Source organism: Acanthochromis polyacanthus, chromosome 22 (genome assembly GCF_021347895.1).
Source record: "Acanthochromis polyacanthus isolate Apoly-LR-REF ecotype Palm Island chromosome 22, KAUST_Apoly_ChrSc, whole genome shotgun sequence".
NCBI classification, from domain to species: Eukaryota; Metazoa; Chordata; class Actinopteri; family Pomacentridae; genus Acanthochromis; species Acanthochromis polyacanthus.
The window spans coordinates 11,738,176-11,764,464 of record NC_067134.1 but is presented as its reverse complement, the minus strand read 5'-3'; the positions used below and the strand labels follow the sequence as shown (position 1 = coordinate 11,764,464).

General features: G+C 39.8%; 1 protein-coding gene across 1 annotated transcript; it reads left to right on the top strand.

Annotated features, from left to right (window-relative positions):
• The first annotated feature begins 4,302 nt into the window (after window positions 1-4,302).
• Window positions 4,303-23,037, top strand: dhrsx (dehydrogenase/reductase (SDR family) X-linked). The gene is made up of 7 exons (XM_051943092.1): window positions 4,303-4,461; window positions 13,733-13,840; window positions 14,713-14,781; window positions 17,804-17,905; window positions 18,428-18,635; window positions 19,554-19,761; window positions 21,672-23,037. Exons 1-7 carry the CDS (start codon window positions 4,362-4,364, stop codon window positions 21,852-21,854), a joined length of 978 nt encoding a protein of 325 aa, XP_051799052.1. The 5' UTR covers window positions 4,303-4,361; the 3' UTR covers window positions 21,855-23,037.
• The last annotated feature ends 3,252 nt before the right edge of the window (window positions 23,038-26,289 follow it).

The following is a 26,289-nucleotide window of genomic DNA, read 5'->3' as shown; positions in this document are numbered from 1 at the left end:
AATTGCAGTTCTTGTTTAACTTTGGGGCAAACTCAACATGGCTTAAAGGTCATGTGAGGTCAAAAAAACAATCATCTTACCTTTTACTGTCATTGTTCCAGCAGCCAGAAGCAGGAATAAGGTGATCCTCAGATCAAACATCATGCTGACTGTAGCTTTCGGCTTCTCTCTTGACGCAAAATGAAACTCTGACCGTAAATTCAGACACAGGTCTTCTAAGGAGTTACAGTCCTGACTCCAGTGTTTTAAAGACCAGACTGGGTGTGTCGGACCGAAACACGGTTGTTACCAAAGACAATATTGCAACAAATGTTCATAATAACAGATTATTCAAAAACAAACAGACATTGCAGAACAATTAGTGGTTCAAACAATTCAAATCACACACTAATCCTTTGTTATGCAACATGAAAAGAATGAAGAACCTCCCGATGTGTTTACCACCTACTGAGAGATTACCAATATGTTTGCATTAATCCTTTATTTCCTTCTTGTCTAGCTTTGGAAAGGTCCGCTTTGGGAAACATCCAAGTGCAATCAGTGAATGTGGAACATGAACAAGTGGCTCATTACTTGTGTTGTGATGTAATGGGATGATACATTTTAAACCCATGATAACTACTTATGATGGTCCAAAATGCAATTAGTTTTACATAAAGGCTGCGAAATTGTGATATACCAGCATTTCATTTTTGGTCTGTTTTTCCCATTAGTCTGCATCCATGTTGGGCAACAACTTGTGGGTTTAATATCTCATGGCTCACAAGTTTCAATTTAAAAAAAAAACACAGCTGAATTGATAAAAAGTAGGATGAAGGAAACACAAGGGACAGCACTTTTACATTTACTCTTCTAAGAGTCAATGTTTTCAGGCCCGGTTTGGGTTTGGGTCAAAGTTTGGGTTTAAATACATCAATGCAAAAGCTTTTTGGTCGCTGGTTGCTTTTTTTTTTTGGTCATTGTTGTTTCCAGTCACTGTTTACTGTCATTTTTTCTTGCTGTATTCCATCATTTTCCTTATGCAACAAAACTACCGTGTTAATACATGTGAAAGCTGTAACTAGCAGGTTTGTTGAGCCTGAAGTCAGTATCACAAAATTGACTCTCTGTTAAGGTAGTGTCTACAGATACGGACCCGTACCCGTAGCCTGTGGGCTACGGATACAGCACTTTCCATTTGCCAGACAGATACGGACCCGTACGTGAGTCTCGCGAGTCAAGAAGCTGCTAACCACTGCAAACTGTTGAAAGGTAAGCAAAGGTTAAGGTTAGGGTTAGTGTTAGGGTCAGGTTTAGGGTCCGTACCTGTAGTACCGATGCTACGGGTCCGTACTGCTAGCGTCTACCGGGAGTCACGTGACCAGATCTCGTGTATCTGATTGGCAAATGGCAAGTGCCGTATCCATAGTCCACAGACTACGGGTACGGGTCTGTACCTCTAGCAACAACCCTCTGTTAAACTGCTTAGATCACCGTGGTAACTGATGCTGTGGAGCTAACCTGGTTTGGAGGAGGCTATGTTGAGAGCTGAGGAGTTAAATCGACTGTAAGAAGAGTTTCCCTTTAACCAAATTGCTTTCAGAGGATTCAGCTGAAGGAATACATATTATCTGCAACCCCTTTGAGCTCAAAGTATTAAATAAAGCCGTGTAGTTACAGTATGACAAGCTGTATGCGTCTCGTTGCTGCAGGAACCTACATATATGCAGTTGGTGTTACAGAAATTGCACAAATGTTTTTATTCATTCACCAAGGAACGCTAGAGATTTGGAAGAAATTTTCAGGTTAGCTCAGAAATGACAAGGCGAAGTGATTAGAATTTGCAGTGATGCGGCTTATAGTCTATATATAGTCCACGGATTTGTTTAAGATTTCTGTATCATTGCGAAATAGTGGTACTATGACAAGTGAACACTACATCAGCTGCCTGCTGGCGATTACATGATTACGATCCTACTATAAATCGACCGCTGTGGACTTATCTGTCATAAATGATACATGGAACAATTGATTCACTTGTTGGGGTGTTTCCGAGTCCCATCAATTCCTGCCACCCACTGCATATTTATAGGTCACGCGATTCGGTCTCAGTACATGACATACACGTGCATAACACACGCCTGTGCTCAGGACGAGGTCATTTTGTTTGTGGGTGCGTCTATATTAAATGGCCACATTCTATGTTGCCGTGACTTCTGATCATCAATAGCTAATTTTAAAAAATTACATTTCTAAGAAAAAAAAAAGTAACATTTCTGACAATGCAATATGGGGGAATGGACAGCCTTAGCAGAGTACTGTGCTCTCCGAGTGCTTTTATTGTTTTTGATTTGTTGCCAAGACCATTTTACACCATTTGTGCCGCAACTAATAGAACACAATGTAGAAAATGTGTAATTCTATTGATATTTGTTAGAGAATATTCGATCAATAATGAGTTGACCGAGAAACAAGGTGTTATATAACGTGTAAATATAAAGTGTCAAACCTAAATGCACTTGTATGAAGTCTTAAGCCAAACTCTAATGCTTGTAACTGGCTGCAGTGATCAGTAAAATAAATATTAGCACATGATTACCAGCTACCAGTATTCCTGTCTTGCATTATTTGCAGTAGGTGTTGCTGTGTGCTTTTGTTTAGCACTACAAACCTACCTTGTTATGTGTGGGCAGTGTTGCAGTGTCTATAGCACTGTTGCCTCACAGCTGCATGGCCTTGAATTTCAAATCTCCAGATTAACTGTTTTCACGGTGCCTGGTGGATTTTCTCTGGGTGCTTGGGCCTCCTGAGAGAAACAAAATGCCTCTGTGTTGACATTGCGTGATGCTTTTTCATCCTGTGTCAGCTGAGGCAGATTCTTGGCCCCACATGATCCTGGATGGATAATGTAATTTAAACACCACGAAAATACAGCAGGATGAGCCATTCATTCTCTTTTGAAAATTAATTAGCTGATTAAAACATGTTTATTAAAGCCTTTGGCCAGTTCCAATAACAGTTCCACAATTGTGAGGCCAAATGGAACAACTCTAGATCTTTGGATCCAAGACAAAAACAAAACTTAGAAAGTCTTTGTGTCCGAACCACCAGTTCACCATAAGACTTGGAGAACATCTGCTGATGTAACTGAACCTGTTGAAAAAATTCTCCATTCCACTCCACTTTTAGTCACACTCAGAAGGGATGGACCGATTATCTGATTGGCTGATTATTGTGGCTGATATTTGGAGCCTTTATGATTATGAGTATCAATATCCTTTTGGACCGATTCTCAACAAATGGCTGCTTCAGGTTTGATGCAACCTCCTCTCTCTGTCCGTCGTCACCTTGTGATCTCAGAAATGTCTCTCAATCAGAGGCTACAAAAGCTGAACAAGAAACACAAACAAGGAAATTAGCTCCTCTCACAGTGGCTAAAGATTAGGCTAATGGCTAGCAGCTAAGTTAGAAGGTGTGACGAGTGCAGTAGCAGCTTGGAGGGCTGCAAAATATGGGAACAGCTTAGCGCAAAGGCTCCAATTACCTAGTAACTTCTAAGTTGGGGGGGGGGAATACCACCACCGATGGCACCACGTTCCGACCAGAGGTGCACAGCCTCTGGAACACAAAAAGGGAATCAGTGGGGAACACAGAAACAAAAAGAACTAAACTAATAAGAGTGAATCAGATCAGTCTAATCGGTGCCACCTGTGTCAATTAACCTGACGCTGCTTCCACACGCCCTCCTCCACACCTCTCTCCCCTGCAGCTGAGCTCTCCCACGCACACCGCCACAAAAACATATTGAACACCTTAGTATTAAATACTTGGTCACAACTATGATAAAAGTACTTTCATAGAATGTTCATAACAGATTGAGCAGGTATAACAAGAGGTGCCAAAAAGATATTTAAAAGTGAAAAAAAGTAGAATGCCTAATCCAAATCCCCTGTGTGTGTGACATTTCAAGATTTATTTCCCCTCTGTTTCAGCTCACCCATCATTGAAAATTATAACTATTTACATATATATATATATATATATATATATATATATATATATGTAATGCACAAAACAAGGTAAACAATTGATAGTCAAATGGTTCTAAAAACAGAATGAGGCTGTGTTCTTTTTAAAATTTAAGAATATTTAAATGTTTTCCCCTCTCCCTCACAGCTGTAGAGGCAATACTGGAAAAAAGAAAAAACTGTAAAATCATATTTCCTACCTCAGCAGCTAAAATCGGAACTATTTTTGGTTATTTTGTGACGCGAACTCTTGAGGGCGGAACCATTGTATGTATTTATCTCCCTGCAGGACCCCGACCCGGACACATTTACACGGAGCACACTGCGACTATCGGAAACCGTTGGAAGCAGAAGATGTGGCTGCTGTCAGTGCTCGTGCCGCTTCTCAGGCTGTATTTATGCGGAATGAAAGTCCTCTTCTATCAAATGTTCAACCGGTCCTTTACGCTACCAGGTCAGCTCAACTTATTCTTAACAAATGTTTCTCTCTGTCTGCTAATTTGCGGCTGTAAAAACGCTAGTTATCCAGTAGTCCAAGACGGGAGCCGGACTCCATAGGAAAAATATCAGTTTTTGTCTATTTCATTTATTTACCAATAGAAACAACAATGGATGGAAGAGTGTGCTCTTTTTATTTTAATATCTGATGCTTCTAGCCAGTTCAGCATATTTCTGACATGACAAGCACGTAAAGTTTAGAATTTTGACACCCTTTTACTTGACTTAGCGCTTGTAATGTAGCGCCACAATCTAAAATGTGACTGCATGTGAAAGAACTGCTGTTAGGTTGTGTGCAGACTTAAAATTGAAATAAACACATCAGTGTTTTTCAAGGGGATGTAGGAATTGAACGTAGAATTAAACATTTTCTTAACGTAGTTCCGCCTGTGCTGCACCTGACAGCTAATGCTACATAGCTATTGTACCACTGACGCTAAAGGGTGTTGAATGTTGTTTCCACATCAAAATAATGGTGTTTATTTCATTTAAGTTAGGTAAAAATTACAGTTCACGTGCGTTTCTGATTTAACAGCATGTTTCCAATTAATAGCAACTGTCATTTCCTCATAAAATGTCATTTACAAGGCCCTAGAAACCTGTGTAGTTATTGTCAAAGCAATATTATATATGTCTAATGGTAAATCAGACATTTGTGTGTGTCTGTACACAGTGAACACACAAGTGAATAGCTGTTGCCCTTTAATCTCAACTGTATGATGCGAGTGTTTAAAAAAATTTGACCTAAAATTGTGAAACTTTCTTAGAACAAGTCTTCATACGCCATATCCACTGATTTCACTTGTATTCTGCGGCGCTATTCTGCGAGATATGAAGTGGAAAAATGATTTTGCGATGGATTTTACATAAAGCAAAATGTCTTTGGTGGAATTTGTGGTCTACTTCGCATAGACTTAGTGGGGATAAAAAACCAAAACATTATGACCCCTAACAGGCTTGTACATTTCAAAAGAAATCCAGTTATATATGAAAGAGCCTGCAGAAATCTTAAATACTTTGTTTAGGGATTTGGCGTAGTGTGCAGCTAAAGATACTTACCCCAGTGTGTGAATTGGCTGATAGTGGTATTGCGATATTAATAGGAGTAGTGTTGAAAGCAATGAACTGTGTGGAAATTCCATAGCCAGCCCTTGAAATGTGACTATATATATACAACCATTAATTAACCATTATTTGTACAGAAACTTTCATTTAAATAAGTTTGTCATGAATGAATGATACTATTTGATTATCCTTCTGCCCTAATCAATGTGTGTCTTTTTTTTTGATTAGTTATTACTACTCAAATAATAATGGACTCATGCTGAGTCAGCACTGCATCACTTGATAAGCAATGGGGATTTTCTTTGCTTAATTTAATAAAAATCCATGTAACGAGCAGGAAGGAAGACCTCAAGCTAAATTGGTTTTATTTCTAAAACACTACTGTCGGCAGTCCAAGATTTTTGTCTCGACCTCAACTCAAAACATGAATGGAAATCATGTGATGATAGCGAGGAAAAACACCAGCGTGTGAAGACAAAGGGGCGACTGTTTCTGGAGAATTGAGATTTGTGTAATGCCTGTAATCTTGCAAAGAATGTGCTACACTAAAAGCAGTGTTTCCCCTAGGTTGAGAATTTACTTGCGGTGGAGGGGGACGTCGCGGTGTTTGATGAGTGCATTCAAAACAATCTAGTCAAACTGGTTTATGAACCATGTGTTATTTATTGCACATAGATGCAACTTAAGCCTGCTGCAGACTTGCTTTAACACAAACAGAACCCAAAAGAAAAATGAAAACAAAGGAAAAAAACTATTTAAAGCTACTTGCAAAGCTGACAGTTTTTGTCAGAGCAGTGTATTTTTCTCTGTTTTGAAAAAAAGATCTCCAATGCCTTTCTGTATGGAAAGGATTGGGGGTCAGGTCCATTTATGCTGAGCAAGATGCTCCCCTTGCAGCCTGTTCCTCAGTTCAGTTTTGATCTAAAAGAGGAAAAAAACTTGCATAACCATAATGAAAAAGAGCACAAGAAATTTAACTGAAATGATTCACATTGTGCTCTTATGCATTATGGTTTAAATCACTTACCCTGTTCATTGCTGAGAAATCTCTCTCACAATTTACACTTGCTACTGGGATGATGAGGGCTGCAGCAGCAAGTTGGGACATTCAGGGGTAGACGACACCCCATTCATCGTACTCACCGGCCAGCAGTTCCAGGATTGCTCCTTGGCTTTTGTCCTAACCAGGATAGAAAGAAGCTGACATAAAATAGAAAATGTCATTATGGAATCCCGATTTACAGAGAATCCCTGGAAAAAAATAATTAGAATTTGAGTTTAAGAAAATAAATAAATAAATAAACATACAAAAAAATCCATATTTTAGGAAAAGAGTATAACGTTAAATGCTCCTGAAGACACATGCTCCTTGAATGACATCCATTCTTTGATCACTGTGGCTTCATCCTGTCCAGGAAGGAATTTCTTAGACCCTCCAGAAAAACGCGATTATGCGATCGCATGAATTCCCGCATTAATCACCAAAATGCCGCTGATTATGCAGGGGTCAATTATTTCCCAAAAGGCCGCATAATCCCTGCAAAACAGCGCATAATTCCCACAAGAATCTCACATTTCCACGAAAAAAAAAGAGAAATACGCGGGTCCCGCTTGATTTCACAATTTCCGCATAAAATGAGAAAACTATAACCGATATAAATGGAGTTGTGAGTGAGTTTTTATGTGCCGACCCGACGTCATCAGTTCGCGCATTCACACAGACGCTAGAAGCACGAGCTGATGCGGAGCGCAGCGCCAGTGTTGCCAACTTAGCGACTTTCTCGCTAAATCTAGCGACTTTCCAAAGCGTCCTAGCGACTTTTTTTTTTGTCAAAAGCGACTAGCCACAAATCCAGCGACTTTTTCTGCCGTTTTGGAGACTGACAGGAAAACTCGGATCATTCTGCAGTTACTGTCCTCAACAAGCAGCAGGTGCTAAGGCTAGGAAAGTGAGTTTGTTTATTTGTTCTGTCGCATGTATTTTTAAATGAAGAAATACAGAACTTTCTTGCAAGGCCACGTGTCCAAGTCGACTTACTTTACAGATGCCTTGTCCAATAACCAGTCTAGTATTACCATAACCCGCTGGAGCCGCGAACCGGAGAGATAACAAATAGGAGCGCTGTTGTTGTGAACTGGGAAGCTAATGCTAGCGACGGATGCTAGCCACCACGGCTAACACCTTCTTCCCTGCTCGTTAACGCTCCCGCTGTCAGTGACTGCCGGCTACCTTTAAGATATCGTTGCTGTTAAACACAACAGTGCGTCTTTTCAGACATTTAATGATTTCAATTTAGGGGATGAAAATGTAATAAAGTTACTTACTTGCCTCTGAGACACTTGAAGCAAGCAGGGCTGTGCAACGCTGCAGGTGGTGTCGAGCTAATGAGCGCTTAACAAGGTGGGTCGGGCTGGCGGAATACACGAGCGTGCACGTGTGTTGGTGTGTGCGCGCCTGACAACCCAGTGAAAGACAGACAGGTGGACTGTTTTCCCTATGCGGTGCCAGTAATTATGACCGCGCCTTTTTTTTTTTTTAAAATTCATCTTCTTGGGCGGGTGTCAATCTACTTAGGCGGGCTGCCCAAGTAAAGTTTATGTAGGGGAAACACTGAAAAGGGTAATGCAGGCTTTCCAAAATTCCTCTTATTTTTTTTTTAAAACATGGAAAATCCAAAGACTCTGCTCACGATTAATGTGAGGAAATTCCAGTTTTGCAACATGACTGTGGTTTTGTACATCAGTGTTGTTGGTGGAGATTCCCACAAGCCTGAAGGCAGATGTTTAAACCAGCAACTTAGAATAAAAGAATGAAGGTCAGATATGATTTTTCTACTGCACTGTGAAACTGAGTTGACAAAAAACTGGAGGACAGAGGTAGCTCTGTCAGATCTAATCGACTTTACACTCAAAGCCGTATTGAATCATAATCTACATACAGAGTAAGTAATTGGAATGAGGGCAAATATTTCAATGTGAAACTTTCTTGTTCTTGGTGAAAGGATTGGCTGTAAATCAATTAACGAAAGTGCAGTCATCTCACATTTTGAAGGCAGCGGTAGCATATGTGTTTCTAAATTGAATTAACTTTAAATAAATAATTTAATTTCAATTTCATGTGATGAAGTTGAATTAACTGAACTTCAGGAAGCAAGTTCAAAAACTGTATGATAAGTTGAATCATAGTTTCTCCTTCATTTGCAACGTAGAATTTTCCGTCTCAGCTCTTGAAATAATTTTAAATCAGAGGCAGAACAGAGGCAATTATCATTATACAAATTATGTTTGGTAATTGACATTGAAAATTGAAGCTACAGTCATTTAGCTTGGCTTATTTTAGCATAAAGACTTTAACCAGGGGAGAACAGCCAGCATTGCTCTGTTTGCTTCAAAGACCAAAAGACAAAACACTTACAGTAAAAACTGTACATTGTGCATGTTGACTTTCAATTATTGGCAACAAATTCCAGAATACTTTAGAGTCGGGCCGAATGATTTGGGGAAAATATTTCATTGCCATTTTTCTGAAAGATTTCTATTCAGATTTTTTTTTTCAATGAAATTGAGGTTTAATATTAATCTCCAAACCACCTGTCAGTTTTTCAAAAGGCATGTTATTTTAAAAAAATATATAAAATTGTTAAAATGACACAATTTTTCAACCAAAAACCGTAAAAACACAGTCATCAGCAGCCTTTCCACTTGCCGACAGTCCTGAACTGATCAAATGCATAACCAAATATAACCGACAAATCAGGACTGCACAGTGGGTTCGCACTTTTGCCTTGGAGCAAGAGGATCCCCGGTTCATATCCCGGGCTGGGCCTGGGTTCTTTCTGCATGGAGTTTGCATGTTCTCCCTGTGCATGCGTGGGTTTTCTCCGCGTACTCTGGCTTCCTCCCACTGTCCAAAAATATGCTGAAGTTAATTGATTACTCTAAATTGCCCGTAGGTGTGAATGTGAGTCAAAAACACAGTTTAAAAAAAAACAAAACATTCCATGCTTCTCAACCGTTACTAACACCGCAGCAACCAGTGGGTAACCTCACAAAAATACAGCTAAACTGGGTTAAACTGCAGGCTGTGTTTACCCTGAGCAGAGAGGGCAAAAAGGGGGACAGAAACAAATTAAAGATGTTGGTATTTAAATCTAGTATTGGTTGTAGTAGGGAAGTAACATCTTAAATGCAACCTTACACATTGAATCAACTAAAACTTAACATTTTGGGCATCTTTAAGATAGGTTTCATTGCAAAATTGTTCTATTATATTACATTTGTTTTAGGTGTGCTCTGCTAACAGGCATCACAGGAAATGGAGTTTATATGATTACTGCTTTAACCATTTTTTAAAAATCTGCTTCCTTGTTTACATGGCAGAAAGATTTCAATTCCCATCCAAGTGTAGCTTCTCAAATGCCTGTAATGTGTTTTATCAGTACCCTCAAATGTTTATTTCACTATTCTTGTTAGGTTCTCAATAATTGAAGGCATCCAGGTGGATTGCTTACCCAAGGAACCAGTGGAGGGTAAAAGTTCAGCACCTTCGTGCTCTGGCCTGAATCTGGTCGCACAGCCACGAGCAAAAAGCAAAGTCTGGAAGTACTTTGGCTTTGACACAGACGCAGACGGCTGCATATTGCACTGGAAACGGATTTACTGTCGTGTATGCATGAGTCAAATTGCATATTCTGGCAACACCTCCAACCTGTCGTACCACCTCGAAAAGAATCATCCCATAGAGTTCAGTGAGTTTGTGAAAAGCAACACAGATCAGATACGGGAGGCGTTTGCCACGCCATACTCCAGAATAAAGACTGAACCCACAAGTCTACATACACAGCAACAGTCTCAAGACATGAACTTAAGGCACAGCTTAGATTATGATAACAGACGACACAATGACCTGACAGTAGCTATCACCAATTTCATCTGTGAGGGTTTGCATCCTGTGTCCGTCGTTGAAGAACCTACTTTCAAGACCCTAATGAGTACTGTTGACCCTGGATATTCTCCACCCAACAAAAATGACCTTGCAGTTAAAATGGTCTGTCAGATGTATTGTCGTACCCGTGATATGGTCTTTAGTGAGCCTGCTGGGGTTGTGAACTGTGGCGTTACTACAGACCTCTGGCAAAGTCAAACCCAGAATAGAATGTACATTTCACTCTCGATGCATTCAGTCAACTACAACAGTGCAAATGGCTTCACGATGACCAACAAGTGCCTGAAAACATTTTAAGTACAAGAGGACAACACGGCTGAGAATATCACCAGAGCGATGTATGAAGCCTTTGTTGAGTCGGGTATAACTCACAAAGTCAGCGGCGCCACCACAAATGGTTCAGTGGACATCGTCAAAGCGTGCTCGCTCTTGGAGGTGTCAGTGGAGATGCTTTGCGTCGGACACACCATCAGTCGTGCGATGGATGAAGCCTTCCAGCTGCCGCGAGTCGACAGCTTTTTGGGATGTTGCCGCAAGCTTGTTGATCATTTCAAAGAACCGGTGATGTTTACGCTGAGGGAAAAACAGAAACGACATGGCCTCATTCAGTGCACACTGATCTCAGATAAGGGTAGGACATGGTTGGCAACACTGACAATGCTACAAAGACTAAAAGAACAGCAGGTTGCTCTGACTGTAACACTCACAGAGACTTCCAGCAACCATCATTTCATCTTTGATGGCCCCAACTGGGCCTTGTTGGAGGGCTTGATTGAAGTCTTCCAGCCTTTTAAAGTTGCAGGTATCCAACCATTAGCATAGTGAGACCAGTGCTTCTTTTGCTGCTGAACACCACCCTCAAAGTCAAGGAAGGGGACCTCAAAGAAATCAGCATGACCAAAGAGGTCATCTCCAAGGTCCTATCAAGCACAGAATTCACAATTATCGCAAGAGATCTCAGCTTTCCTAAACATTGCTACATTCTTGGATCCTCGGTATAAAAAGCTGCCTTTCCTGTCAACTCCGGAGCGCTCCAAAGTTGAGAGTAACATTGAGGAGGCAAAAGCAATGCTTGAAAAGCAGATGTCGAAGCAGTCGTGCCTTGACGATTTCTCCCCGGTTTCTGATGAGCCACCTAGCAAAAAGCCAACACCTCTGAGAGAATCTTCTGCCAGCACCACAACCCTGGACAAACCCTTTGGCAGCCATATTTTGCCAGTCCAATGCAGAACAGAGCCAGGAGGAGCTGCATGCTCAGGTGGTGGAGGAGCTGAGTAACTATAAGTCACAGAGGGTTCTAGGTCTGAATGAAGATCCTTTGCTTTGGTGGTCGAGTCATGCGCTTTTGTTCCCCACACTCTCCAAGGTGATGCAAAAGTACTGGTGTGTTCCTGTCACCAGCGTTCCTTGTCACAGGTTGTTCAGCTCTTCGGGTACTGTTCTGTGTGGGAAAAGGAACCGAAATAACTCCAGTGCTGGTGGATCAACAGGTCTTCTTGTATGAAAACTCGCGGAGCTACTTTGAACCTGAACCCTGTGAGGATGATGTGGATAAGGCAACTGTAGTCTCGGACGGCCATTGGAGTGAATTATGACTTTATTGCCTGTATACGATGTGCTCAATATATCAGACATGTTGAAGCATTATAAAACAAAATCACTAGTACAACAATGTTTGTTTTTTCACATGGAGAATTGTTTGGCTTTTTTTTTTTTAAATTCTGTAATATTTCACATAAATATCAAGATTGAAAGAATGTACTCAAGCTTTGAGGCAGCTAAATGAATAATTCCTACTAAATTCTACAAGCAAAATCTGTGCAGAAGATGTGTATAGAAAACTTTCATCTACTCGGATCAAACTGATGGGTTATTACAAAACAAAAAGACTTGGGGTCATTTACATAATAGTATTGTGTGTGTTCCTTCACCATCAGAGTGTGTCGAACAGTTAAATATTGTACACCTTCTAATTAACTTTATTTGATCACTTCTGTTGTGTCTGTAACATTCAGGCTATCTTCAGTCATTCAGGCTAAATGATTTGACTTGTTTTAAGTTTAATAATGGATGTATATTGTAAATACCTGTCTATATATCGCTCTGACAGTGGATGAAATTTACAAATGTAGTAAAAGAACTGTATCAAAGTAAAGATCAGCCCTTGCCTGGTTGCTTGATGTCCAGACTGCATGGCAGCATTGGTTTATATTGGGAAAACTGGAGGGACGTGTGATTTTTGTTTTTTGGTAGCAGTTTATTTTACAGGTTTGATGAATCTTTACTAATTTTTAGGAAAAATCCACCTTGAAAATGAACCAATGCTAAGCTTGCATCCGAGCTTATCTTGCATATCTCATTAAAAAATAAACTGATAAGAATCCAAGGGCTATTCCGCTTAACCGGGCTAGACTGCAGGCTGAGTTTATGCGGAACAAATGGTAAACAATTAAATTTAACTTTGTTCTTTATGATTTACGATGTAACTATGTCATACTGCATACTTCTAGTCATTATTGTGCTGTTTGCATAGACGTGCAGGACTTTATGTTGCATTAAAAAAGTGAGACAAGAGCAAAACAACACTCAGAAACTTTTTTGAGTTCAAAGGGTCCAACCAGACTTAAGGAGCTCTGCTTAATTTTGAAAGCCTATACCAGTAAACTAAAATGATGTAGTGTGGCGCCTTTTCTATTTGTTCAGCTCTTTATAGTTGCTCTTTTTGTTGTTGTTGATGTGGAATTATGAAATATTTTTCATTTACCCAGTGTGTAATCTCCTATTTGGACACAGAAAGTAGTTAAACCCCTTCGAGTTTTGGAAAAAAAAAAAAAAATCGAAAACCAAAGTGTAGATTGGTGGTCAGAAATGTCGATTTTAACACAAGAAAAACCAACACTTCCTTCTAATTATTGCCAAACTCCTCTTTCTTCAACATATGCTCATTATTTATGGCTACATGCCAGATAAAGAAGTCCATGTGTATCACCTTTACTGACTGGAGTTCAGTTCTGTTGAAGTTTTAACCGCATCGTGTCTGATAGATGAACTGCTGCAAAGACAACAAAGTCTTCGTGGTTTTTTCTCCCTGCACAGTTAGGAATGATCTATGATGTAACTGCTTGAACTGTTTTTAAGTAGGGGAGGAAATCTGATTGCAGCAGATGTGAAAGATTGGGTAATGTTCTCTTGTGGTCCCCTCTCTCCTCCTGCACAGTCTTACCCAAGCAAAATGGAAGGGCTGCCATTGTGACTGGAGGTACCAGAGGGATGGGTTTTGAGACAGCGAAACACCTGGCAAGCCTTGGCATGCATGTTATCATAGGTAGGCTCCTGTCCAATCGCACTCAGTCAGCAGTCCAGTGTTAAGGATCATCCCATGAAAACGGTCACTTCCTGTCACCTGCACTACTCAGAATCAGAAGATAGACACATGAAGATTTCAGGGCTGAAATACGTATTTGAGCTCTGTTTGAACTCCAACAAAATCAATTTACATTCACTCCAGATATTACGATATGTAGCTGAAATCTCCTTTCTGTTCAGCATGTTTGTTTTTTTGTGGAAACATCAGTATTATGGGATATGTTGAAACTGCATCTAGAGCGTTCGAAACAGGCATTGGTAGATTTTGGCTTCAGATTGTGACACCTTGAGAGGATTTAATGTTAATTTAGTCGCAGTTTTTAATGGACCTCCAATGTGTTTTCAGCAATGAAAATTTCATGCATCCATCTCCAGGGCTCAGAGATACTATAAAATACAACATGAATTCAAAAGTTCAATTCTAAACCCACCCCTTTGCACTTTGAGGGCCTGTAATTGTGAAAATATTAATCGCATAAAGGTAAGATTTCACATGGCTCCTTTAAATATGCTGAAGTTATTGTGCAACTCTCTTTCTGAGGGCGTCAGGTGGGAGCTTTTCTTGTAGATTTGTTTGTTGCTTTAATACGGAGTGATTACATATTTCCCTTCAACTTAATTTTTGTTGTCAATTTGATGCCAGAAAAGGCCAATTGTGCAGAATACAGCTCACACGGCGTCTTTGTTTAATAGTAAGGATTATACCAAATAAAGGTGAGGTTGGTCTGTATTTCACAGTTAATCGGTTTAGACAGACCGTAGGATTGGTTGAAGTGGATTATCTGCTGGACTTCTGCCCACCAAGCTTCTCTTAATCTCCATCATCTCCAGCTGGGAACGAGAGAGAAGAAGGAGCAGAAGCCGTCAGGAAGATTCATGACGAGAACGGCAAAGGAAAAGGTAAACATTCACCCCAAATGCATTTTCGTAGCCGGAAACAGAAGCTGCTGTTCAGTATTTTGGTCTACAATGAGCTTTCAAATGAAAAGCTGCTCCTCTAGTGTTGAAAACAGACTCCAGACTGTTAATTTTTTTACATCAGTTACTTTGATCCGCCTCATTTTTAAGATAAAATAAGCCTCAATTAGTATATCATTTATTTATTTCGAATTTTTGGGGAAATTTGCAGTGTTTTAGCAGCCAAGATAGTGCAAACCTCTATTGACGGTAGTATAAAAATAAACCAAAAACATACATAAGGACTACTTCTGGAATTAACTGTACTGCACAGATCCTTTCATGAATAGAAATACTGAGAGAAGTCTTAATACTGCACAGATTATTATCTATATTGCACTTTGAAGTCGCACCAGAAATTCTTCACTGCACCTTTTGGGGCTTTTTAAAATGATTTTAAACCGAATAAAAGTGCAGGTAAGTGTTGTGTTCTTTAAATAATGTTGATCTGGGACCCAAAGTCAGTAAAAGATCACTTTCTTTGGTTATATCATAAGCAGCCATATATTATGTCAGGTTTCTAATCGCTTTAGTTTGTTGCTTGATGCTGCAGAAAGACACCAAAAATTCCTCTCTGCAGGAAAAGCCTGTGAGAAAAAGCACAGATTGGGCTTTCTATGTAGCCGTCGTGTGTTTCTGTCACTGGCAACCATTTTTACCCTCCTTTTAGAGACCTCTGTTACTATAAAAGTAGAATGTTGCTACAGCGTACGAGTTTTATTTGATTTAATGAGGTGTTTGAGCAGTCGGCAAAGGACTCATTAACTAGACCCTCCAGAAAAACGCGGGCAAAAATGCTTGATTCCGCGGGCTAAAATCCTTGATTATGCGAATAAATATGCAGGGTTTTTATGCCATTTTATGCGGGGAAAGTTGCAAAGTATGTGAATAGTTGTGAAATATGCAAAAAGATGCGAAATATGTAAGAATTGGGGGAAAAAAGGTGATTCTTCTCCTACATCCTGTTACTAGGACACACGCATCCCTTACTGAGGTTAAAACACTTTCCTCTTCATTTTTTAAGAAATTGTAATTGGCGTTTAACCACACACACGCATACACACCCCGGTGCGCTCCTTCACACACACACACACCCACACAGCGCACTCACACACACTCCCTGGAGAAGTCATGGAGAAGTGCTGCAGCACGGTTGATTTTCTTCGGTGCTCCCGAACGATGTTGCACGGGGTGCAAAAAAGTTTCCTCCCCACTTTCGTGCAGTAAATCTGAGTACTGTTTTGCCCGGTCTCTGGCTGAAATATTCGTAGGTAAATGTGATCTTTGAGCATTCGCCATTCTACACTCCGCATCAGCTCGTGCTTCTAGTGTGTGTGTGTGTGAATGCGTGAACTGATGACGTCAGGCCGGGCGTCACATAAAAACTCACAACTCCATTTATATCGGTTATAGTTTTCTCATTTTATGTGGGAATTGTGAACTCAAGCGGGACCCGCATATTTCTCTTTTTTTTTTTTTTTTCGTGGAAATGTGAGATTCTTGCGGGAATTATGCGCTGTTTTTCGGGGATTGTGCGGCCTTTTGGGAAATAATTGACCCCCGCATAATCAGCGGCACTTTGGTGATTAATGCGGGAATTCATGCGATCGCATAATCGCGTTTTTCTGGAGGGTCTAATTGACAACATGCCTGGAAATGCTACCACAGAAGCGTTTAGAGGTAACTAGTTTCAGAGGCTCCACTCCCAACTCTGAATTAATATTCCTTTAATTTCACCATTAAATGCTCCCTTGTGTAGCTTCATTTTGACCCTTGGTTTATTGAGTGTTATTAGCTTTGTGCCTAGGCTGCGGTTGCAGCCATCTTTGTTGCGTCTCATAAGATGTAATATCCAGCGTCAGAATAGAAAAAGAAAAGCCCCAGACTGTGACTGGAATGGTCTGGTAGCTAACTTGGTGGTTCTTTATTAGCATGCCTGGCCTGTACAGTGTGAAATTTTCTCATCCATCATCTGAGGTCAGGTTCATTCAAGTTCAGTGTCGTACAGTTACTCAATAAATGCTTGTGTTGGCGGCTGTGTGCAAGTCATCCAAGCACAACACAGAGGAGGCAATGTTTTCAGTGTAGACTTAATTGATTTTAATCAATAAATGGATTTTCTGACCATCGCATTGAACATAAATCCAGCCTTTCTGCATTGAACCCAGTTTCCAAACTCACTAAATTTTTTTTACAGCAGCATCGAAGAACATTTAGAGAGAGATTTACAACAGAAGTGTCAAACTCACTGTGGGTCAGGGCCCACATTCAGCCCAATTTGATGTCAGGTGGGCCGGGAAAGTAAAATCAAAGCGTGCTAACCTGTAAATAATAACTCCAAATTTTTCCCTTTGTTTTAGTGCAACAGTGAAGTGCATTCTGAACATTTTCACATTTAATAATCTTAACATTAAAAAAAAGCTTTGTCATTATACACAGTGTACTTTGAAATTACAGATGACTTTCTCCCTTTTAAACAAGCAAGATAAATGAATTAAGATTATAAAATACGAATAAAAAAACAATAGTGGAGAAAAAAACATGAAGAGAAATCTTTGCAAAAATGTGCAACTGACTAAAAGAACAGAACACTGCAAAAGTGATACAGTGGAAGACAGTGCAAAACATTATGAACAACCTAAAATTTCAAGGAGAAGTACTTTAACATAAAATTTCAACACTATTATGCCTCAGTTTATCATTTCCACATTGCAACTTACTGATCAGTGTGTCTACAAAAGCACCAAACATTTAGTTATAGGTATCTGGAACTGAACAATGTAGTATTTTACTTTGTGATCAGAACATTTACAGCTGTCTTCTCTCTGTTTTTTTACCATGGTCCATATGTTTGACACCTCAGATTTAGATGTTCTTGAATCATCCTGCAATCTCCTCATTACTTCTGAAACCAGCATGGAAGCTGGCTGAAAGTTAACATCCAGTTTTTCTTTTCTTCTCACAGCTGAGTTTGTCTTTGTGGACCTGACTTCACTAAAATCCGTGCGTCAGTTTGCTCAGACGTTCATAGACCGAGGTCTACCCCTCCACGTTCTGGTTAACAACGGTAGGTTGCACCAGCGTCACGGTGTAAGGGTCTTTCTAGAACTGGAGGACATTTGGGCTTCAAAATTTTTGAAAATTTAACCTTTTGCAATTTTCTGCTCCATAAGCATCAATAATAAACTATCAAAGTACTGATTGGCTCTGCTTACACTTAAGTGGTACCATTTTTATTCCACGTTTATTTGTTGTTTGCTAACCCTACTCTAATTACAGTAACAAGGTTGCTAATCCATGCTAATGTTAGCTTTTTCTCAGGAGTAGAAGCTAATTATTTCGCTAGCTGTTACTGCTGACCAAAAGGACAAACTTATTTATGTAAAACAGTCAAGAAAAAAGTCAAAAGAATTTGTCTTATTCTGATAATATGCATAACAGGGTTGCATGTTTTCGCATTTTGTACATAGATTCTTTGAAATTTGATGACTGGATCATAAAATGTCCTCAACTTCTGGAATGACCCATAATACACAAAATATCACACTAGTGTTGCATTTTGAGTCTATTCAATGATGTTTTCACTCAGCTGGCACCATGTTGGTGCCGGAAAGACTGACAGAGGACGGCTTTGAGTTCCACTTTTGCCTCAATTACCTCGGTCACTTCCTGCTGACCAACCTGCTGCTGGACTTACTGAAAAAATCAGGAAAACAGGGCTGCTGTTCCAGAATCGTCAATATGTCCTCCGCCACACACTACGCAGGAGTCATAGACATGGAGGACTTAAACAGGAGGTAAGATGACCAATAAAGCTGCTGGATGACTGTGAGTTTGCAGACACCAAGAGAACGTATCTAGAAATCGGTATAAAATCTGTGAACTATCATGTAATTTCACAGTTTAATACCATTAGCTTTCTATGGCAAGGAACATTTTAACTACAAAAATCAATCGGTGTGGCAAAGTATGATGGTGATGACAGGTTTATTTAAGTTTAATATCCTTAATTAGTTGCTTTTTGGGAAACTAATGCATGTCTTGCATGTTTTCAGCTTAGACTTTCTGTGTCAAAAAAAAAGCTACACATTGATTGCATGATAATGTTTAAAATTTAAAAATACTGACTATAATCTTGGTGTCAGTTGTTAAATCATTACAATGAACTGTGAATAGAATCAAAGAGCTGAAAACCTAGGCTTAAAAAAAAAAAAAAAAAAAAAGCAAGTTAAGTTAGAAAAATAAGCACATTTAGGACTTCCACTGGTGAAAATACAGGTTTTTACTGTTGCATCCTGGAAGAAAAATCATATATGACATATTAAGAGAACATTTCAGACTTCAGCGTTCTGGTGATTGTCTCAGAGACACAGATCCAGACTTCCAGGGTTCAACATGGAACAAACCTTAGAAACCAGTCCTGACTTTCTGCAGACTCGATTTCCGCTTCAAACACGTATCACTGATTTACTCCAATATTCAATATTTCAGTTTGCCGTTGTGTTGCTTGATTTTACATTGTTTGATTCAAGCCATTTGAAGGCAGGAAGTGAAGGTTTCTGTGGAAACTAAAAACTCTGAATATCTAACTTTGGCAAGAGTTTTAGGGGTAAAATCAACAAGTGGAATTCGCGCGATTGCGACATTGCGAATTCCTGGAGGGACTGAATAAAGTTGAATCAAACCTAATGAAATGCTCCCCTCCCCGTCTTCAGGATCTGCTACAGCTCCCATGGTGCTTACTCCCAAAGCAAACTGGCTCTGGTCCTCTTCACCTACTTCCTGCAGGAGCAGCTGACGGCCGGCGGCTTCGCTGTGACGGTAAACGCCGTGGACCCCGGCATGGTAGACACGGCTTTATACGACAACCTGTGGAGCCTCGCCCAAGCGCTGAAGAAGCCTGTGGCGAAGACGCTGTTCAGAGTACGTGTTGACCGACTCATCCTTTGAGAAGAGCAACTCGTATGAAGACAGACAAAGCCGGAGGCACGATGTTTTCCGGTTCCTGTCTCATTTTCAGGTTTTGGATGGACAAGCTGAGAACATAATACTTGCAGCTTTGGCGTTTTTCACACCAGCACGTTGTTAGACACTAATAGCTGGAGATGTATCGGGGAATGTTTGATTCGAACAAAGCAGTGAATCAAACTGGGTGTAAAGTTGCCCAATGTACACAGAGTTTCTGCAGGGCATTAATAGTCATTAAATTGATTTTGCGAAAATAAGGCCTTATATGGCATTAAAAGTCATTACATTTGATTCTTAGTGGCATTAAAATTCTTTCTGAAGTTTTCAAGAAAAATTTTTGATAATAATAATATACAAGAAGTTTTGCCAAACTTGGACCGCCCGGCGACAAAGATGACCCCTGTGACCTTGAAAATGAGGTCAAGGTCACCAAATGCGAACTTGACCTGTGCCTTATTATGGTACACCTGTGTACCAAATATGGTGAGGCTACATCAATATTTTATCGAGTTATCGCGCGGAAACCAAATTGTTACAGACAAACAAGCAAGCAAGCAAGACCATGCAGCTGAAAACAATACCTTCCGGAAAACGCAGTTTTTCCGGGCGGTAATAATTATAGCAATTTGGGACAGATATTTTTCAATTTTTCAGATATGTGCATCTGCATAAACATGCCGAGGCATTGCGAGAAGTGCTCCATCTGGTCTGGTACAATTGCCAAAACTGCATGTTTGGAAAGTAGAGGAGAGCTGGGAAATGCAGAAGGTTGTTGCTAGAGGTACGGACCCGTACCCGTAGCCTGTGGCCTACGGATACGGCACTTTCCATTTGCCAATCAGATATGCGAGATCTGGTCACATGACTCCCGGTAGACGCTAGCGGTACGGACCCGTAGCATCGGTACTACAGGTACGGGCCCTAAACCTGACCCTAACACTAACCCTAACCTTAACCTTTGCTTACCTTTCAACAGTTTGCAGTGGTTAGCAGCTTCTTGACTCGCGAGAGACTCGCGTACGGCTCCGTATCTGTCTAGCAAATGGAAAGTGCCGTATCCGTAGCCCACAGGCTACGGGTACAGGTCCGTATCTGTAGACGCTACCAATGCAGAAATGGCTAGAAAACTTGGAATTCAGAGAATGACTGCAGCCCGTGGGTGGTCAGGAGTGGTTTCTGGATTCAGAAATGGTGAAATGAGGAGACAGTTTTCATATAAAAATCATCTTTTACAAAAAAGCAAACCCTTGTAATTTGTTGAGTTCACAGTCATGGCATTAAAATTTTTACAGTACAACATTAAAATGGCATTAAAAAGCATTAAATTTGACTGGCTGATTTCTGCAGAAACCCTGCTGTTCAAAAGTTTAGGGTCACATAGAAAGATCCTTAGTTTTGAAAGAAAAGCTTTGTTTTAATGAAAATAGCATTAAATTAATGAAAAATCCAGTCTAGATATTGTTAATGTGGTAAATGATTATTCTAGCTGGAAACAGCTGATTTTTAATGGAACATCTCCATAGGGGTACAGAGGAACATTTCCAGCAACCATCCATGTGTTAGCTAATGGTGTTAAAAGGCTAATTGATGTTTAGAAACTCCTTGTGCAATTATGTTAGCATATGAATAAAAATGTGATTTTTTTTTTTTTTTTTTTTAATGAAAAACATGAAACTGTCTGGGTGACCCCAAACTTTTGAACGATACTGTATAGCAATTTCGGAAAGTCCGCAATGCTAATGATCAGTTGTCATAAACAAAATAATTTGTTTGTGCAGGTAAGAATTTGCTGAATCCAAACTGAAACACCGTCCATTATTGGTTACCACACGACTCCCCGGTAACATGCTGTGTTTCCTCCTCAGACTCCAGCAGAGGGAGCGTCCATATCCGTCTATGCGGCGGCTGCTGCTGAGATGGAGGGAGTGGGGGGCTGTTATCTGTACAACGGCGTGAAGACGCAGTCCTCCGATCTTTCCTACGACTCCGAGCTGCAGGTGAAGCTGTGGAAAAAGAGCTGCGAGCTTGTGGGCCTCCAGAAGACCTGATTGGCTTTGCTGTGACCTCCAGACTGGTTGGTTCCACATCGCTACCAGTCACTGAGGAATTTTTTGAGAAATTTTCAACATCCGGTATCATGAAATATCCACTTACCACTCGTTAGGGCCCGACCGATATGGATTTTTTGAGGCCGATGCCAATTCCAGTGTTTGGCAGAAAAAAATTCCGATGACCGATTAATCGCCGATTAATTTAGAAGACGTAATGAATAAAATGGCTTCTTTTTTTGGTCCCTTAATGCCTACAACAACAAAGATTTGAACTACAGGCAGACCATTTGACTGTTTTACAATACTTTGTCCTTGAGTATTTGTTTAACTTTACAACAGAGAGGAATTTTGAAGAACAAAAACATGCAACAAAGCATTAAACCTCTGGGAAATTATATAACCTTAAATAAGTGTCACTATATGAATGAGTTATGATATACACCTTGTCTTGTACTTCTTGTGGCTGCAAATTAGAGGTAGGTTATAGTACAGGTGAAGTTACTGGCGCAACATTATTTCTGCAGCCCACTGATGCCCTTTAATGTTAAATCACATTTTCTCTACTCCATTATTTTCTTTGTTATGAAGTCATGACTCCTATGAGCCAAAATATACACCAGAGAACCTTTCTCGGATGTAATACATGTCATCTTTGACAGCGTCGTGGTTTAAATATACAATGGTCACAAATGGTATGACACTAATGTTCCTCCATAACAGCACACACAGTGAGTTGCTGTTCCAGCCTGTGTCATGTTGGAGTATTTTCTGAATGGAGTCAGAACTCCATGTATTGGACAAACAGCGACAGGACATCATTCTGCGTGACTCCGACACTTAACAGCATTTAAGAGAATATATCGGCATTTAATCGGCCGATGACGATTATTTTGAAAAGGGCTACAATCGGCCGATGAATTGGTTGGGCACTATTAAATGTGTCCCACAAGCCCAGCAGCTTTCACTGAGTGTGTTTTGGACAAGATGTGTGCTGAATGAAAGATGTGTGCTGAAACTAGTCAAAGTAGCCTCCATACAAATGGAAGTAACCCCTGTGCAATATCAATATAATGACCAATGATTGTAAATTCTGTCACCTCTCATTAACTGTGTCATTTCTGATGTAAACAGAGGAGTATTTCCTCTTACTACATTGGAAATACAGCCCCCCCCCCCCCCCCCCCCCCCCGAGTAGAAACGAAACTCAACTCAACGCAACTGAACTGACTGATTGAAAACGGCAAATGTGCCCCTGCAAACGTAAACTTTACAAAATGACCCGAAAACACACCTGATATTGAATATTGGAGCACATTGTTTGGCTAGATGAGACCAGGATACATCTTTTTTTGTTTTGTTTTGTTTCAAGGATAGTATCCAGCTTGTTTGGCTAAACCAGACGACCACAGTGAATACATAGTCCCGACAGTGAAGCAAACAAATGGAGGTGTGATTATACTGGGGCTAAATGAGTGCGAAGGGTGCTGATGAAACCGCCAAAATCACAAGATTTTTGAAAAAACAAAAGAAAAGCTATGACCTGATTAGGGCTAGGCGATATGACGATAGATATCGTCTGGACGATACAAAATGTCTATCGTTTTATGTGAAGATCCTATCGTTTATATCGCAGTGTCGCAAAACGCGCTTTACGACAGTATTTTACGTCACCGACGTGCCTTACGACAAGCCCAGGCACGTGGCAGTGTTGCCAACTTAGTGACTTTCTCGCTAAATCTAGCGACTTTCCAAAGCGTCCTAGCGACTTATTTTGTGTCAAAAGCGACTAGCGACAAATCTAGCGACTTTTTGTGCCGTTTTGGAGACACTGACAGGAAAACTCGGCTCATTCTGCCGTTGGGTTGCGGTGGTTTGGATTTAAAAAGACAGACAAGGATCAGACTACCGTACTTTGTAAGGTATGCCGCTGCCCGGTCCCATTCATTCATTGAATTTACCAAAAATATGCTATATCATTATGTATATCGTATTGGGATATAAAATAAGCTATATCGGGATAAAAAATGTTGGTCATATCGTCCAGCCCTAGACCTGATGATGTTTGTCTTCTGGCTTGAATCCAATAATAAAAAAAAGAAGGGCAGGGCAACAACCCCCGTCATCGATTTGACTGTCAGTAAAGAAAAGTGCACTGACTTACACTGCATTTAGTTTCTATTGTGAGGCCTGTGTTTTTAATATAAGAAATCTTTACATTTACATGAGAGCAACTTCTTTCTTGAACTGTGAATAATGAAGCACTCTAAACATGCACTGTTAACAACTAAAAATGACCTCCATGAATGGATACGTCACTCACTACTGAATATAAACCCCAAAAAGTTTACTCTTTTTTTGTGCAATTTCAATCATTCTTGTGCCTTATCTCTCGGACATGAACCAGCTGTTGTTTTGTCTAATGATGTACAAACTAGTCTGAAGTGAAGCCAATACTGAAGTGCCTGAAACCTGCATATTTTTTGTGCTACAGCCAGCAGGGGGCGACTCCTCCAGTGGCAAGAAAAAGATGTCAAATTGTATGAAAGCCTATGAGAAAATGATAATAATATGAATTATGTTGTTAATTTACATTTAATGTCAAATGTTCTTGCTCTGTCTTCACTATTTTTTTTCTCCATGTCTTGCTGATTATGTGTTAGTATGTAAAATAGGAGAAGCGTAATATTACATCTGCTTTTATATCATCTTTTCTAACCTTATTGTTTCTGTAAGGTGCTTTTATGATGTTCCTAAATCATTGTTAGTCCAAAGTTTCAGTGGTTATTGTTGTGGTTTTTGAGACGATAGCAATACCGATGAGTTTTTTTTTTTTCTAAATCCTGAAAATTACAAAAATGTTTAAACACAAAACATTAACTTTTTCTAAACTGTTCTTAGAGCTGTTGAAGACTCTGATTCTGAGCTGAAAATGTTCATCTCTGCCCACCTGGAGTCTCAATTCCAGGTTTTCATGTCTTCATCGGTTGCTGGCAGTTTTCCACCATCATCTTAGTTTAATGTGATATAATTGATGGTAATAATTTAATCTGGCCTTTGTAAAAACATAATTGTGTAATGTAGCCCTGGCTCATTCTGTGAATTAAAATATAGACCTTTATGCTTTAAAATAAAATCTATCTTGACACTTGTTAGAGTTAACTGTTGTCATGACTTTATTGTGTTTTTCCGGTAAAATTTCAAAGGGATAAACAGCAAATCAGAACAGTCCACAAACTGTTGTTTTAGACATCTCTTTATTCCAATGTAGGTTCAGAATTAGCTAGAATATGTATTTATTTCTCATTTGTGCTTCAAAAGGATGAAAACAACAACATTCAGAGCAAGAGGAGCAGCTTGTTGATGCATATTGAGTTTGTTTTACATAGATCTTTTCAAAATCACGTTATAATTCTTTCGATAAAAATCAATTAAGAATTGAGGCTTTTATTTTGCATTTGTTATACCTGAAAACATAGCTCATCCATAATTTCTTTATCTGGACTTTGGCTGGGGCTGCACAGTGGAGTAGTGGTTAGCACTTTCGCCTTGCAGCAAGAAGATCCCTGGTTCAAATCCCGGCCTGGGCCTGGGATCTTTCTGCATGGAGTTTGCATGTTCTCCCTGCGCATGCCTGGGTTTTCTCCGGGTACTCCGGCTTCCTCCCACAGTCCAAAAACATGCTGAGGTTAATTGGTTACTCTAAATTGTCCGTAGGTGTGAATGTGAGTGTGATTGTGTGTCTGTATATGTAGCCCTGTGACAGACTGGCGACCTGTCCAGGGTGTCCCCTGCCTTCACCTGAGTCAGCTGGGATAGACTCCAGCACCCCCCATGACCCTAGTGAGGATAAAGCGGTGTATAGAGAATTGATGGATGGATGGATGGACTTTGGCTGCAGCTACCATCTGTGGCCACTAGAGGGCAGAATCCGTCTTCTAACTGATACATGCATGTTCATTTTAGACTGCAGAAGGTAAGTAAACACATAAAACATAAATATGATAACTTAATATAGATGTACTTCATATATTTCATTGTAATTTTTTATTTGTGTCCTGTATATTTTTATAAAAATACACATATTTTATGCAAACATTAGTTATGAATATCTTTTTCTTTTTAATAATATAGTTTGCGATTACATCCCAACCAGTGATGAATTTTTAGTGTGAAACCTTTACTGTGCATCTAAATTTAGATTATTTTAAAGGAAGACATTAAAGGTTTATTTTTAGTTTAGTAAATTAAGCAAAAATGGGATCGATTGAAATCTTTCAGTGTTGTGTTTATTTCAATTATAAATATCTGGATTTAATTTATACAGCTCAGTCAGTTGCATTTAACATTATTAAGAATTCTTTATAGGTTCAACAGTAGATGTTTCAGTTCATTGAACATTACACAGTACTGATTTAATGATTATTTCAGAATT

What these genes read in the sequence shown, in the direction of transcription:
- dhrsx (XM_051943092.1), top strand. Translation starts at nt 4,362, where the DNA reads ATGTGGCTGCTGTCAGTGCTCGTGCCGCTTCTCAGGCTGTATTTATGC. An exon ending in CCGGTCCTTTACGCTACCAG is followed by an intron (nt 4,462 to 13,732) that starts GTCAGCTCAACT and finishes CCTCCTGCACAG; the next exon opens with TCTTACCCAAGCAAAATGGA. An exon ending in TGGCGAAGACGCTGTTCAGA is followed by an intron (nt 19,762 to 21,671) that starts GTACGTGTTGAC and finishes TTTCCTCCTCAG; the next exon opens with ACTCCAGCAGAGGGAGCGTC.